This window comes from Panthera onca, chromosome B2 (genome assembly GCF_046562875.1).
Source record: "Panthera onca isolate mPanOnc1 chromosome B2, mPanOnc1 haplotype 2, whole genome shotgun sequence".
Lineage (NCBI taxonomy): Eukaryota > Metazoa > Chordata > Mammalia > Carnivora > Felidae > Panthera > Panthera onca.
Window position 1 is genome coordinate 33,878,065 of NC_138343.1, and position 14,734 is coordinate 33,892,798.

General features: G+C 46.4%; 1 protein-coding gene and 1 long non-coding RNA gene across 2 annotated transcripts; one reads left to right on the forward strand and one right to left on the reverse strand.

Moving 5' to 3' along the window:
* Positions 1-3,696: 3,696 nt before the first annotated feature.
* On the reverse strand, positions 3,697-13,063 carry LOC132666973 (uncharacterized). Its single transcript, XR_009604923.3, has 4 exons — positions 12,968-13,063; positions 8,967-9,190; positions 8,706-8,849; positions 3,697-5,464 (listed from the first exon to the last, which is right to left on the reverse strand). It is a non-coding gene; the product is annotated as an uncharacterized LOC132666973 (long non-coding RNA).
* On the forward strand, positions 11,038-13,553 carry LOC132666971 (putative E3 ubiquitin-protein ligase makorin-1). Its single transcript, XM_078446842.2, has 4 exons — positions 11,038-11,171; positions 11,261-11,371; positions 13,057-13,175; positions 13,438-13,553. Exons 1-4 carry the CDS (start codon positions 11,038-11,040, stop codon positions 13,551-13,553), a joined length of 480 nt encoding a protein of 159 aa, XP_078302968.2.
* Positions 13,554-14,734: the final 1,181 nt, after the last annotated feature.

A 14,734-nucleotide genomic window follows, 5' to 3' on the forward strand; every position in this document is an offset into this window, starting at 1 on the left:
TACAAAACTTAGAATCTATCAGATAAAAAATGAAAAATCTTAAAATTTTCTTCCTGGGGCAAAAACCATAAAACACTTTAAGTCAACCATGTGAAAAAAGGTGTGGCATAATCAGAGAACTAGTTTCCTTAATAAATAAAGAACACCTATAAATCAGTGAGTAAAATGTCAACAACCTGTTAGGAAAATGGGCAAAGGAAATCAATAGAGAAAGAAAGGCCTCTGAAACATATGAAAAGATGCTAGGGGGCGCCTGGCTGGCTCAGGTGGTAGAGTGTACAACTCTTGATCTCTGGATTGTGAGTTCAAGCCCCATGCTGGGTGTAGAGATTACTTTAAAAACAAACATTTGAGAAGATGCTTAATTTCATTCATAGAGATATATAAATTCAAACTAAATGAGATACTGTTTGTTTAATTACCAAATTACCAAATACTAACAAGTTTGATAACATTGTGTTGGCAGGGGTGTGCAAAAACAGGCACTCTCATGTTGTTGGTAGGAGTATAAATGGACATAGTCTCCATAGAGGGAAGATTGGCAGCACCTATAAAACATTTTTCAAGTTTATTTATTTTAAGAAAGAGAGAGAGTGGGAGAGGAGCAGAGAGAAAGGAGAGAGAGAAACCCAAGCAGGCTCCTCACTGTTAGCTCAGAGCCCCATGCGGGGCTCAATCTCATGAACCCTGAGATCATGACCTGAGCAGACATCAAGAGTTGATGCTTAACCGACCAAGCTACCCAGTCACACCCCCCCAAATTTTTAAAAATAATTTTGATCCATTTGCAATGATGTGGATGAAACTAGAGAATATGTTAGGCAAAATAAGTCAGTCAGAGAAAGACAAATAGCATACCATCTCACTCATATGTGGAATTTAAGAAACAAAACAAAGGAACAAAGAGAAAAAAAGAGACAAACCAAGAAACAGACTCTTTAACTATAGAGAATGACGGTTACCAGAGGGCAGGTGGGGGGGGGGGGGGAGGAAATGGGTGAAACAGGTGATGGAGATTAAGGAGGCCACTTGTGATGAGCACCAAGTGACGTACGGAAGTGTTGAATCATTATATTGTACACCTGAAACTACTATTGCATTGTATGCTAACTAAATGGAATTAAAATAAAAACTTAAAATTAAAAAAAAAAATAATTTTGATCCAAAACGGGCTCCATAGCTCAGTGGTTAAAGCAGTGGCCTTATAAATAATTTTGATCCAGCAAAAGTAAAAGAAATAACAAAGATGTCCAAGATTATTGGTTTCCCAGTCTATGGTCTCAATTTACTGATAGATATAAGAAGTTGTTTAAATTTAATTTTAAAACTTCTCCTTTAACTTTATAAAAAGTGTTTACTTATTTGAGTGAGAGAGCAGGGGAAGGGCAGAGAGAAGGGAGAGAGAGAATCTCAAGCAGGCTCTGCACTCTCAGTGGGGCCTGAACCCATGAACCGTGAGATTGCGACCTGAGCCAAAATCAAGAGTCAGATGCTCAACCAACTGAGCCGTCCAGGCACCCCTCTGCTTTACCTTTTAAGTGAATTCCTCTCATTTGGTCTTTTTAAACTTCTCTTCCACCCAGGGCAGTGCAGTCTAGCGGAGACAACAGGGGCTCTGGAGGAGTTAAGGGGGTATTAGATGGGACTTGAGGGGGTATTAGAAATAGAACCAGGGGCACCTGGGTGGCTCAGTCAGTTGGGTGTCCGACTTCAGCTTAGGTCATGATCTCATGGTTCATGAATTTGAACCCCATGTTGGGTTCACTGCTGTCAGAGCAGAGCCCGCTTTGGATCTTCTGCCCCTCCCCCACTCCCACTTTCTCTCTCTGTCTCTCTCTCAAAAACAAGCAAACATTTAAAAATTAAAAAAGAAGAAAGAAAAGAAAGAAAGAAAGAAAGAAAGAAAAGAGAAATAGAACCAGAGGGTGCCTGGCTGGCTCAGTCAGTGGAGCATGCAATTCTTGATCTTGGGGTTGTGAGTCTGAGCCCCACGTTGGGTGTAGAGATTACTTTAAAAAATAAAAGAAATAGAATGGGAAGGGAAAGACTCTTAAAGCTCATGGTCCCCCTTGCCCTATCTCCCCATCCTCAATGGGCCCAGCCCATTGCTCTCCCCCCACTACAAGCTTTTGAATACACCAGGGCTTTATGCTGCCCAAGATGGATGCTCTGTTTGGCGGATTTAGTATCATCCGATTCGAGGTGTCCTCCTTGAATAAAGCCTTGGGCAAGCCCCCTCCTGGCCACCTCTCATGGTAGCCCTTTCTGAGGCACCAACACTGTTCTAATTTCTTACGATCAGGATAGCAAACTGGCTTCAAGACCAGGCCACGGTGACTTTTTCTAGAAAGAAAAAGTCTTGGTCTTGGAGGCAGGTCCCCAGAGTCTCTTGGATCTGTCTAGTACACGGCCCCTCTGGAACAGGCCTCCCTGTACCCCATGCCTGGCTCACACCAACTCCCGAAGGCTCCCAAGCCTCCCAGCCCGCCCTCTGATTTCTCCACCAACCTCAGCTCCACCTGTGGAGTTTATGTAGCCTGGAGTTGGGGGAGGCCCCCCTCTGGCCTCCTCTATTATAAACTTCCCTCAGATACCACAAGTTAGTTCCTCAGCCCCAAGACTCGAGCCTCTGAGAACTTTGGCCCTGGGTCCCAGGTCCTTATATCTCCTCCCAAGTTATCCTGCCTTCCTGGACCCTTAAAGTTTTAACCCATTCACCAGTTTCCTTCAGTAATCACCTAGGGATCCCTGAAGGTCCTCGTGCCCCACCCCACCCACAGCCTGGAGCCTGGACTGGGCAGTTCAACGCCAGAGCCTCCCAGCCATCCTGCCTCTGCCCTCCATCCCTCCTTCCTGCAGGCCTGCGGCCAAGGGAAGGGGCAGGCCTGGCTGTGGAGCCCCTCCTCCTTTGGGCCCGGCCTGGAGAGGGCGGGATAAAGGAGCATTGGAGCAGGCCTGCTTGACGTTCACTAGTGGCTACAGCTGGAATGGACCCCACAGAGTCAGATGGCAGCGGCCATGGTAAAGACAGCAGCCCCCACTCCCAGCGTCCATGCAGGTAGGGGTATGGGCCTCAGGGTACATGGGGAAGGTGGGAGAAAAGTCTTTGAGGTTTGGCCTGGCCTTTGAAAGCCCAGTCTCTAAGAATTTGGGGTGCATCAGGGGGAGGAGGGGTTTCCTTGCCCCACCCCAATGTTAGAAGGGTCTAGAGATCATTTCCCATGCCCTCATTGTCCAGAGGAGGAGACTGAGACCAGAGAGGAGAAAAGGCACACCAAGGCTGCACAGCTGAGTCAGGGCTAGCTCAGGTCTGATCATTTAGAACAGGTATTCCCCACTTGCCTTCTTTCTCTTCCACCCAGCAAAGGTTTCTCTGCCCAGGAATACCAAGTATCTCCCTGTGGGTGGGATCCAATGACCTGGTCACTTCTCTAGCCCCAGAATTTAGCATGAAGCCAGGTGTTCATAAACATTTAAATGGAAACATATCAGGTTGAACATTACACCATTAGAGAGTCATTCTCTGGGGCATGCTGACTCAAACATTCATACCTTAGCCTAACTTCATTTTACCAACAGTTTGAAGAGCTCAGTTCCCCCAGAGAGAACTGAAATTTGGGTAAGGATGGGATACTTGTAGATCTTAGGGTCTCAGAGGGAAGTGGTTTTCCCAGGCTGGGAAGAAAGGCAGCTAGGTAGCAAGAGGAAGGCACAGATGTTTACTGAAGGAGATTGTCAATTGTTCCTTCCTGAGCTTTGGACAGGAAGGTGACAGCCTAGACTAAGTTTGGGCCCTCAGTTCTAAAAACCCCAGTCAGAGGGCTCATCTGGCAGGCTCCACCTCCCCCTGTACCATACCCAACCCTAAATTCCTCAGTCCCTCCTCCTGTACCCAGCCCCCCACAGTGCAGTCCTGATTCCCCAGGCTCACTACTCAGGGGTCCAAGGCTCCAGCACCCCAAACACCAAGGCCCTTTGGCTGCCTCCCCAGGCCTGGATTACCTATGATCTCCTGCTGCTCTGTCCCTCCTCCTTGACCTCAGACCTTGACTTGAGAAATTTCCCAAAGCCGGCAGACCTCACCCCTGACAAGTCAATCTTGTTTACTTAGAGGATGATTGGGCTGAATGAGGGCACCTGGGTTGTATGGTCCTGGCTCTTGTTCCGGGGCCCAGGCCAGTTACTTTACTTCTCTGAGCCTCAGCTTTTGAAAACAAAACAAAAAAATGACTCCTGACTTTAAGGCTTGTTTTGAGGATTCAATGAACTAATTTGACATTTCCAAAAACAAAATGTGTTTCATCAGTACGTTAAGAGTGTGGGGGTGGAGGGCCTAAACAATTAACGATAAAAATAGGTTTAAGCAATGCTGGGTTAAATCAAATAGGTTCCTTTGCGGGGCTTACCAGAGCCTTTAATACGTTCACATACAGTAAGCAATACACAACATGGCTTTAAGAAAATATAGAAGGAAGAGTTACTCAAATGTGGCTTTGATCACAAAGCCCCTAGCCCCTTTTCTTGTGCCTCATCCAAGGGGCTGAGCCCCCCGTGGATGTGCTTGGAGACCTCCGGTCACCGAGCCTCTCAGGAGTTAGTTTGGTGGCCCCTGTTTTGGCAGTCCTGGAAGTTGGCCTCATTGGTGGTCTTTAGGGAAAGGCAAAGTTTTCCTAGCACATCTCTCCTTCTGGAGGCTTCCATTGTTGAAGAGGAGACCTGCAAACCCTTTCTCTGAGGGTTACTGGCTGTTGCTCTAGGATCACCCCCCTTCCATGGTGACTCTTCTTTTCCACCTCCCCCATCCTCAGCCCTGCTGAACTTTGGTTGTCACCTACTGGTCTGGTCCCTACCCCAACCCAGTCTTTTCGTGTTTACTCCCCCGACATGGTAATTGGGAGCAGAAACAGAGCAGACCAGGCACCTTCCACAAACCTCCTAAAAGAAATTTGGACAACCGCATGTCCCCTCCACACTTCACGTTACCTACTGGTTTACGTGGTAATGTGAATTGTTGCAAAAAATGATCGTCTCTAAAGTATTACAAATAGTCCCATTTTAAAATAAAACAATTACTTGTTAAAAAATTCCAGAAGCTATTTTTAAAAGATGTTTTTAGAGACAAGTTACATCACTAAATCAAATGCATTTTGTCATTTCTGAATCTTTCCTTTCCAAGGCTGGCCCTTCAGGCAATATTTTGAGGGATGTGTTCAAAGCCCTCAGCCCACAAGAACTTGCCCTCAATCTTCCTGTAGCAGCTTCTCATTTTTTCCAAGCCAGGCAGTGAGGATGATTACAAGGCACCACAGAGCACTGGGCTGGGGCAGGCTGTAGCTCTGGGTAGAAATCTGAATCCTGCTTGCTTTGGGTCCTACACTTGCTGTGTAGGCAGACCAGTAATGGCAGGTAAGCGGCTAGATGTGAATAAGTCCATTCTTCTTTCCATGTATCCAATGTTATCCATCTAAAAAAAAAAAAAAAAAAAAAAAAGAAAGAAAGAAAAAAGAAAAGAGAAAAAAAATATATACAGGTTCTTAGAGTTTTACATAATTCCCTTTTCTCCTTGCATGCCTCCTCCATTTCACTTTCCCCCAAAATTTTATCCTAACATATTTTTATTCTCAGATACTGTCTTTTGCTGATCACAATATTATATGTTTCTGCAACAAAGATATTTGTGAAACAAAATTAATTTTTTTTCTGGATTTAGTTATTGGTAGTACTCAACTGATCCAAATAACCTGAACAGTTAATTACTAAATAACAAAGAATTTTCTTTAGAAAATTTTCTCCTGAGGTAGATGGAACAGTTGCTTTTTTTTTCTGCTCCCCAGAAAGCTCATGTATCCATGGATATAAATATTACTTATTGCTAGAATAAGCCAACGTTCAACATCAATTTCTTTTTTTTTTTTAATTTTTTAAATGTTTATTTATTTTTGAGAGAGAGAGTGTGAACAGGAGAGGAGCAGAGAGAGAGAGAGAGACACAGAATCTGAAGCAATCTCCAGGCTCTGAGTTGTCAGCACAGAGCCCAATATGGGGCTTGAACCCACAAACCCAAGATCATGACCTGAGTTGAAGTCAGATGCTAAAATGACTGACCGACCCAGGTGCCCCAACATCAGTTTCTATTTTCAGTTTTTGTAAATGGAAGCACTATGAAATCTTGTTCACATAAATAAGTGGATGGGAATGAAAGGTGATTTGTTCTGCTGGGGCACTGAATTCTTTGCATTTCCTCTGAATTAAATGGCAAAAATTACATAGTACTCTCATCAAAAAGTACTGTTTAGTGATCTTACATTACACTCAAAGGCCTTCCCTGACCACCCTGTCGAGTGCCCACCTTGCCAGCCATTTGTTTCTGTCTGAGCCCTTTTCACAGTCTGTGTTTGTCCTGGTTACTTGTGTCCTTGCAGGGCCGGGGAGGCAAATAGCTTGTGTGGCGTTGAACCCTCTCTTTGTTTAAAAGTTTGATATTTGTCCAGTGTAGATTTTTTTTTGCGTTAATTTTGATCTTTAAAATATGATTTCTTTTATTGGTGAGGTTTTTTGTTTGTTTGTTAGTTTGTTTGTTTTTTTGGCATCCCCTGAGTTGTTGTGTCTGAGGTGAGTACCCACTCTCCTCCCGCTAGTCCTGGCCCTGGTTTCTTGGTTGTGTGCTCTGTCACCTCAGCAGGAGCTCCATAGGCAGGTTCCTCATCCAGGAGTTCCACACCATCGTTGTATATGAACGACCACGTGCCCCACAATCTGGAACCCTCACCAACAAGTCCTGTCGCCCATCTTTTTTTCCCTTGGCCTACTTCTCTGCTGGGGCCTCTCACCATTGGACATTCTTGAGGGAGTGGTGCCCACCAGTCTATGGCAGACCCTTAGCTCGGGTTGGCAATCTGTGTTCTCTTGGGACTAGAATAAAGCCTCTGTCCCCATCCCTGATGCCCTGCCCACCTCATGTGTGGCCTCATTCGCCCTCCAGGCAAGGAAGCACATGACAAAAGTGGACCGCTGTCCCAGAGCCCTGGCCCAGGCCTGAACATGTGGTAGATTCTTAACAAACACCTGTCCAACCCAGCCTCCTCCTTCCCTTCTCCATCTCCCACCTTGACCCTCAAAAGCCCCTGTAATAGTGATGATGAGGAAGACAACAGCTATTATTTTATTGAGGCCTTGCTATAGGCCAGGTGTCTCACATATATTATCTCATTTACATTTGACATCCCTCATGAAATAGGTACAAATATCGCCATTTTACAAGTGAAGAAACTGAGGCATAAAAAGGCTGTCCAAGCTCAAGCAACCAAGAAGTAGCGGTATCAGGCAGAACAGGCTGTGTAATCTGTGGGCCCCCATTCAAAATGAACATCACGGCCCTTGTTAAAAAATTTAATCATTTCAGGTGGGCAACAGCAGATCATTAAAGCAAGTGTTGGGCCCCTGTGTGACTAAATATCCACGCCCATGAAGCTGGTCCTAGTAGCAGAATTTGAACCCAGAGTTCTGATTCCAGAACCTACAAGACTCTGTACTTGGAGGACAGAATAGTAATCACTATGATTTACTGAGCACTCACTAAGTGCCTTGTGCAAAACCTTAAAAAACAAAACAAAACAAAAAAACCCCTTGCAGGGTGCCTGGGTGGCTCAGTCGGTGAAGCATCTGACTTCAGGACATGATCTCACACTCTGTAGGTTCAAGTCCCATTTTGGGGTCTGTGCTGACAGCTCAGAGCCTAGACCCCGCTTCGGATTCTGTGTCTCCTTCTCTCTCTGCCCCTCCCCTGCTCATGCTCTGTCTCTGTCTCTCAAAAATGAATAAATGTTAAAAAAAAAAAAACAAAAACTTTGCAACAACTCTGAGGTAACAAAGAGGCATTGTTAACTCTTTTTGTTTGTTTGTTTGTTTGTTTGTTTGTTTGTTTGTTTTGAAAGAGAGGGAGAGGAAGCACAGGCAGGGGAGAGGCAGAAAGACAGAATCCCAAGCAGGCTCCATGCTGTCATCACGGGGCTCAATCTCATGAACTGTGAAATCACGAACTGAGCTGAAATCAAGAGTCAGATGCTTAACTGATGAAGCCACCCAGGTGCCCTCTTTTTTTAAGAGTGAGGAAACCAAGCTTTAGGAAAGTTTGAGTTACCCACCCAGGGCTCCCTAGAAGGGGCAGGATTTGAACACAGGACCAACTCCAGAGCCTGTGTTCAGCTATCCTACAGCCTCTCTCTCTAAGGATTACAAAGGCAGGAACTAAAACGAGGTTGAGCATGACTCAGACAATCTCTTAGGACATTCGCCCGAGGGGCCTGTCGCTGGGGGTTGAGCTGCTACATCGCTCAAGACAGAAAGGTGTCCCAGGTCTGCAGATACTTCCAGAGAGGCTTCTGCTTCCACGGAGATCAATGCAGGTAAGCAGCCCTTGTCCTCAAATAGAGAATAGGGTGGGGGACACAGGAAGGATCATCCCTTCATGGACCACGCATCTTCCCAAAGCCTCCTCTCCCCTCTCAGTTCCGACTTCTAGGCTGAGCTAGCTCTGAGCCCTGGCGGATCTAGCCGTGTCTCCTCACTCTTCTCTTTCCCACTGCAGCTATCAGCACCCTCAGCCCCCTGGCCACCTGGAATGGGGCCGGCGCCACTCGGAGCCACGTGTCACCCTGCCAAGACCCCGGCTGGGGCTGACCCGCAGGGGCTCCGAGCCCACCTACCTGCCCTCTGTGGCTGTGGGTTGGGACTGGCCGGGGGCCTGCTGGGGTATGGAGCCTGGCCTGGTGGGGTTGGCCGGCAAGGCGGAGGAGGTTGATGGCAGTTCCTGGAAGTCCCCGTCACCACCATGTGAGTCATCAGGGGCCCTGCAGGTGGGCACAAGTGGGATCTGAGACCAGGGTTCCTGTGCTGTCTCTGAGCAAGGTTTATATCTCCTTTTACCTCTTTCCCACCTCAAGATTCCCAGCTAGAGGGAAACTTACCTCCAGCTCTGTTGTTGTCTGTGTGCTAGAAGCAGAATTTCATGGTGCCTGAGGAGTCAAACCACCTAGTCTCAAATGCCGGCTCTGCCACTTAGTAGCTGTGTGGGCTTGGATAAGTCACTTAACCTCTCTGGACCTCTGTGTCCTCAGTGATAACAGTACCTGTCTCAGGTCTTGTGAGGGTGCAGTGAATTCATAAATGTGATGTGCTTAGCACACAGTACCTGGCACAGAGTAAACACTAAATGTTAGCAGTTATTTTTTAAATTATTCTAATTCAGTGCTGTCCAGCTGGAACACAAGTCACCTATATAATTTAACAGCTTTAGTGAGATATAATTCACAAATTCACCAGTTTAAAGTATACAATCCAACGTAATATAGTATATTCAGGGATGCCTGGGTGGCTCAGTTGGTTAAGCGACCGACTCTTGATCTTGGCTCAGGTCATAATCACAGTTCGTGGGATCGAGCCCTGCATCAGGCTCTGCCTGCTTGGGATTCTCTCTCCTTCTCTCTCTGCCCCTTCTCTGCTTGATATCTCTCTCTCTCTCTCAAATAAAACATTTTAAAAAAAGAATTGATATAGTATATTCAGAGTTCTATAAACATCACCACTATCTAATTTTAGAAGATTTTCCTCACCCCAAAAGGAAACCCATGAGCCAACCACTCCCTCTCCCCCACTCCTCCCTGCCCCTAGAAACCACCAGTCTACTTTCTGTCTCTATGGATTTGCCTGTTCTAGACACTTCATATAAATGGAATCCCACTATATGGCCCTTCGTGTCTGGCTTCTTTGACTTAGCATCACATTTTCTGGGTTCATCCATGTTGTAGCACGAATCGGTACTTCATTCCTTTTTATGCTCAAATGCTATTCTGTTATATGAAAATACTACATTTTGTTTTATTAATTCGTCAGTTGATGGACCTTTGGGTTGTTTTGTTTTTTGACTATTATGAATAATGTTGCTGTGAGCGTGCACGTATACAAGTTTTTGTGTGGACGTGTATCTCATTTCTTTGCTATATACCTAGGAGTAGAATTGCTGGATCGCATGGTAACTCCATGTTTAATATTTTCAGGACGTGCCCAGCTGTTTTCTAAAGTGGTTGTAATTCACATATGCAATCTACATTTTTTCATTAAATTTTTTTTTAATGTTTATTTAGAGAGAGAGGGAGAGGCAGAGAGAGAGAGAGAGAGGATCCCAAGCAGGCTCTGTGCTGTCAGTTCAGAGCCTGATGCAGGGCTCACGCTCACGAACCATGAGATCATGACCTGAGCTGAAATCAAGAGTCAGATGCTTAACTGACTGAGCCACCCAGGTGCCCCTGAAATTTACATTTTTCTAGGAGCCACATTCAAAAAGTAAAAAGCAACAGGTGAAATTTAATTTTAATATTATATTTTATTTAACCCAATATATCAAAAAACATATATCCAAAATCATCCCAACATGTAATCAATATAAAAAGTTATTAATGGAATATTTTAGAGTCCTTTCTGGTACTGAGCTTCAAAATCTCAGTTCAGAGTAGCTGCATTTCAGGTGCTCAACAGCCACATGTGGCCAGCGGCTGCTGTATAGGACAGCATAGCTGTAAATGGTGTATTAGAGACCTACGCTTCTGACTGGATTCCCAGTTACTTGGGGGCAAGACTTTGTGTGCCCATAGAGCTCTATGTGCAGCAGACACTCAGCAGATGTTACACGAATGAGTAAATGAATGAATGGATCCAGTTTTCCCCAACAGCTGCTGACGACGATCACTGTTACTCCCAGGAGCCTCAGCCTAAGTCAGACCCTGTCCGGGAGCTCATGGCCCCACTTCAGAGCCTGGGCCTGGAGCTGCAGCAGGTAGCGGGGGAGGGGCAGTGGCAGAGGATGCCATGCTGGACCTCTGAGATGCCCGGGCCAGCTGGAGGAGGGCTGTATGGTTCCTGGGCTGTATTGGGGATGGCAGTGTGTATGCGTCGGGGGAGGGGGTGGACATGGATGTGCCCTGACCCTGTGTGTGGCTGCAGAGGGAGCAGGACAGTCGGGACGTCGTGTGTGGCATCTGCATGGACAAGGTGTGGGACAAGCCAGAGGCCGAGCGGATCTTCGGCATCCTACCCAACTGCACCCACGCCCACTGCCTGGGCTGCCTGCGCACCTGGCGGAAAAGCCAACAGAACTTCCCGCTGGCTGTCATCAAGTCAGTGTCAGGAGGAGCCTGGGAGGGAGGGAGGGAGACGCCTCAGAGAGGTGAGGGCTTGTGACTGTTCTCCCACCCCGCCTCGGCAGGGCCTGTCCCCAGTGCCGTGTCCATTCCAGCTACATCATCCCCCACAAATTCTGGGTGAGCGAGGGGGCTGAGAAGGAGCAACTCATCAGAAACTTCAAGGCTCGGACCAGGTGAGGCTGGCAGGGGGACCATGACCCAGGTTAGGGAAGAGGAGAAGACAGCCTCTGCTCCATTCTGGCTCAGCCGTGGTTCCCAGCCTGGGATCCCCCAAATCCCAGAAGTTCAGAATGATAGAGATGGCAGCTATTGACAGGATGTGAGCTATTTCCACTATTTCAGAAAGCCCAATAAATAATGATGAGTGACCGAGACAGCAGATCAAGCCTTCCAGCCTGGCTCAAGGTCAAGGTCAATGCAGGGTAACTGTTTTTCTCAGTGCAATGAGAAACCCTCCTTGGCTTTTACTTCTGATTTTTTTTTTTTTAAGCAAGGAGATAAATTGATATGAATCTTGTTTGTGTAGATGATCTTTGAAAACATGGGGTCTCTGAGAAAGAGACCAAAAGGCAGCCCTTGGAGACAGGGAAAAAGTCAGTAGGTTTTAATCTCTTGTGGAGGGTGGGCATACATCCAGATCTGGAATTAACTACAATTCCAGGCTCTTAATTTCACCTTCCCAAAGGGCTTATTATATGCTACATATGCAAAGTCTATTTGGATAAAGGGTGGGATCAAAAAAGAAGGTCTTGTCTCTACCTGTGACACATTCGACCTTGTTGAGAAGGCACCGGATTTTGCTGTGAACTATAACAGCTGACTCAACAAAGTGGGGAAAAGCTCTTGGGTGAGTCTCACAGAGGAGGAAGTATTTGAGCTGTGGGTTGGAGGAGGGGGCTCCTCTGGAGGAGAAAAGTGAGAGCACTCCAGGCAGAGACAGGTCAAAGTGAGGAGATATTGGCATCTGGGGTACCAGTCGGGAGTCTTTAGAAGTTGTCTAAGCCAAAAGGGAGCACCCAGGCCCAGGTAGGATAGGAGATGATGTAGATGAAGGGCTTATTATATATGACAGACTTTGCACATTATAAACTCTGTGAAGTAGGGCGTCCTAAGATCCTCATGCTGCAGAAGAAGACACTGAGGCATGGTCTGTATGACTTAAGTGAGAAAGTGGGGTTTGAAGCCAAGCATTCTGACTCCTAGTGCATACTGGAAGGAATGGGGGGTATTGAGAGGAAGGGGCCAAGTGACCATGAGGTTAGAAGGAAGATTTAAGAGGCCTAATACTTTCAGCATAGGTGGTCCCAGGACTGTCACTGTCCCATGAGGGTGAAGAGAAGGAAGCTGATGGGAAATGTAGATAGGTTGCGTGTGGGGTTTTTGTAGGCTATCCAGATGGAGGGGGTTCTGTCGCCAGGTTTGAGTAAATAGGAGGAGGAAGAAGAGAAAGGGCATCAATTTCATTTCATTAGCTAGCAATTGCCAAATCATAAGCCCACTCCTCAGAACAGGACATTGTTTTAAGTTGGTTACAGAGACACATTTTAGGATTATCTTTTCTTGGTGGTATTGTTGAAACTTAGTTCAAAGAAGGAAAAGAGATGCCCAGCTAGCCCAAATGAACTTTGTGGAGACTTAGAGAAAGGCACCCCCCCTTAAGACACTTTACTGCCATCTGCTGGAAAATAGTTGTAATAAATGTAAAATCTACACCATGATGCCAGCGGTGACTGCGTACAAGTGGTGCCTTTGTGCTACGTACAACCTACCCAGCCTTACGCGTCAGCCTTCAGTGCTCCTTGTTCCTGGGGCAACAGGGCTTGAAGTAATGGTCTTCTCTCCTTCTGTCCTCTCATAGCCAGATCCGATGTCGGTTCTTCATGCAGGGGAATGGCCGCTGCCCCTTCAAGTCTGATTGTATTTATCTGCACCAGCTACCGGATAAAGCCCTGACCTCTGATTCTCCCTGGACTGAGAGTATGCAGCTGACCTCTGGGAGTGAGGTGGTAACAGCAGGAATGTGGGACAGGGAGGCTGCTTGCCCTGTTTACAATAAATGTCTGTGATAAATATAAGACCTATACATGATGTCCATAAGGATAATGGTGCCTGCTTAGATGGGGCATCTTTGTGCTACGTACAACCTGCTCAACCTTATGTGTCAGCCTTGATTCTCTTGTTCCTGGGGCAATTGGGTTGAAGGTGATGGGTTTTCATTGATTTCTTTCTCTACTCCCAGGTACTGGGCCCAACAGGGTTCCAAGGGGGCACCGAGCAGGAGGACGAAGCATTCTTCATGGACTGTGCCCTGGCCATGGCCTTCTGGGGTTCAGAACTCTTACTGGATCGCAATAATTCTTACCTTGGCTTTCTGTGACCAGGATCAACATGTGGGGGATGGGGCTGAGGGGCAGGGGGTTGCTAGGTGGTAGGTCTTTCCCCTTTTGGGACTTGGTGGGGGATGAAAGTAGCAAGCCCTCCATGCCCATGAAACAAGTACTGACCCAGCTAGGGAACAGGGGGAGAGGTGGGGGGCTCTCGGGAAAGAGGAGGTGTTCACTTTCTTGCCAGGGACTTGGTTTTTAACTTTGCTTTTTGTAGGATTCTGAAAGAAAACCAATAAAATGCATCTAAGCCATTACTGCTAGTATCTAAAAAGTGTCTGCTCATAGCCCGGATACCCTCCCCCTAAACCAAGGGGGGTGGTTCTGCATTCATTCTGTTGCAATATCACCTGTCAGCCTCTGGAAAACTTCATTTTATGCTCATAAGAATACGAGAGTGGAAAAGAAAATTAATAACAACTTAGTATTATAAAAATAGTAATGACATCAGAATCCCATGAAAGGGTGTCCAGGATCCCCCTGGGTTGTTTAACCACTCTCAGAACTTTCCCCTCCATTCTCCTTCCCAGTGGCTAGAATGCAGACCTTGGTGGGCATGAGCCAGAGCCACCACCAGAGGGTAAAGCTGGTAGTTGAGGATTGACAAGTCACTGAACGCTATTTAGCATTCCTGACCCTACCCGCTACTTGTCAGGGCCTGTCCTCCCAACAGCTGGTCATTTGAAGACTGAAAACATCTCTTATGAAGTTAGAACAGCTAACCTGAGACAGAGATGTCTGCACAAAACTTCTGCTAATGTGGTGTCTGCAAAGCAGTCACTATCTGAGATATACTCCTTAGTCTTTCCCAACAGCTCCCTTGAAATTATTTTGGAAAAAACAAAAGTTTGGCTCCAATGAAAATCAGATCCAGCTCAAAGTATTCCTATGGCTTACCGTACCACTACCATGCCCACCTGGCCAGCTCAGGTGGTAGAATGTGCAACTCTTGATCTCAAGGCCATGAGTTCAAGCTCTGCATTGGGTGTAGAGACTACTTAAACAAACCAAATATTCCTATGCTTACCATACTACTTAGAGTGAAAACTGAAGACCTCTTTCTGATCTCAAGGCCTCAGAAGACCTGGCCCAGTTACCTCTCTGATCTCTTCTCTGATTACTCTCCAAGTACATTCTGCTCCAGTCATGCTT

Bases quoted from the DNA above. Each gene is read 5' to 3' on its own strand.
- LOC132666971 (XM_078446842.2), top strand. From the start codon at position 11,038: ATGGACAAGGTGTGGGACAAGCCAGAGGCCGAGCGGATCTTCGGCATC. The intron at 11,172-11,260 runs GTCAGTGTCAGG...CCGCCTCGGCAG, and splicing joins TTCCCGCTGGCTGTCATCAA to GGCCTGTCCCCAGTGCCGTG. The intron at 11,372-13,056 runs GTGAGGCTGGCA...GTCCTCTCATAG, and splicing joins AACTTCAAGGCTCGGACCAG to CCAGATCCGATGTCGGTTCT.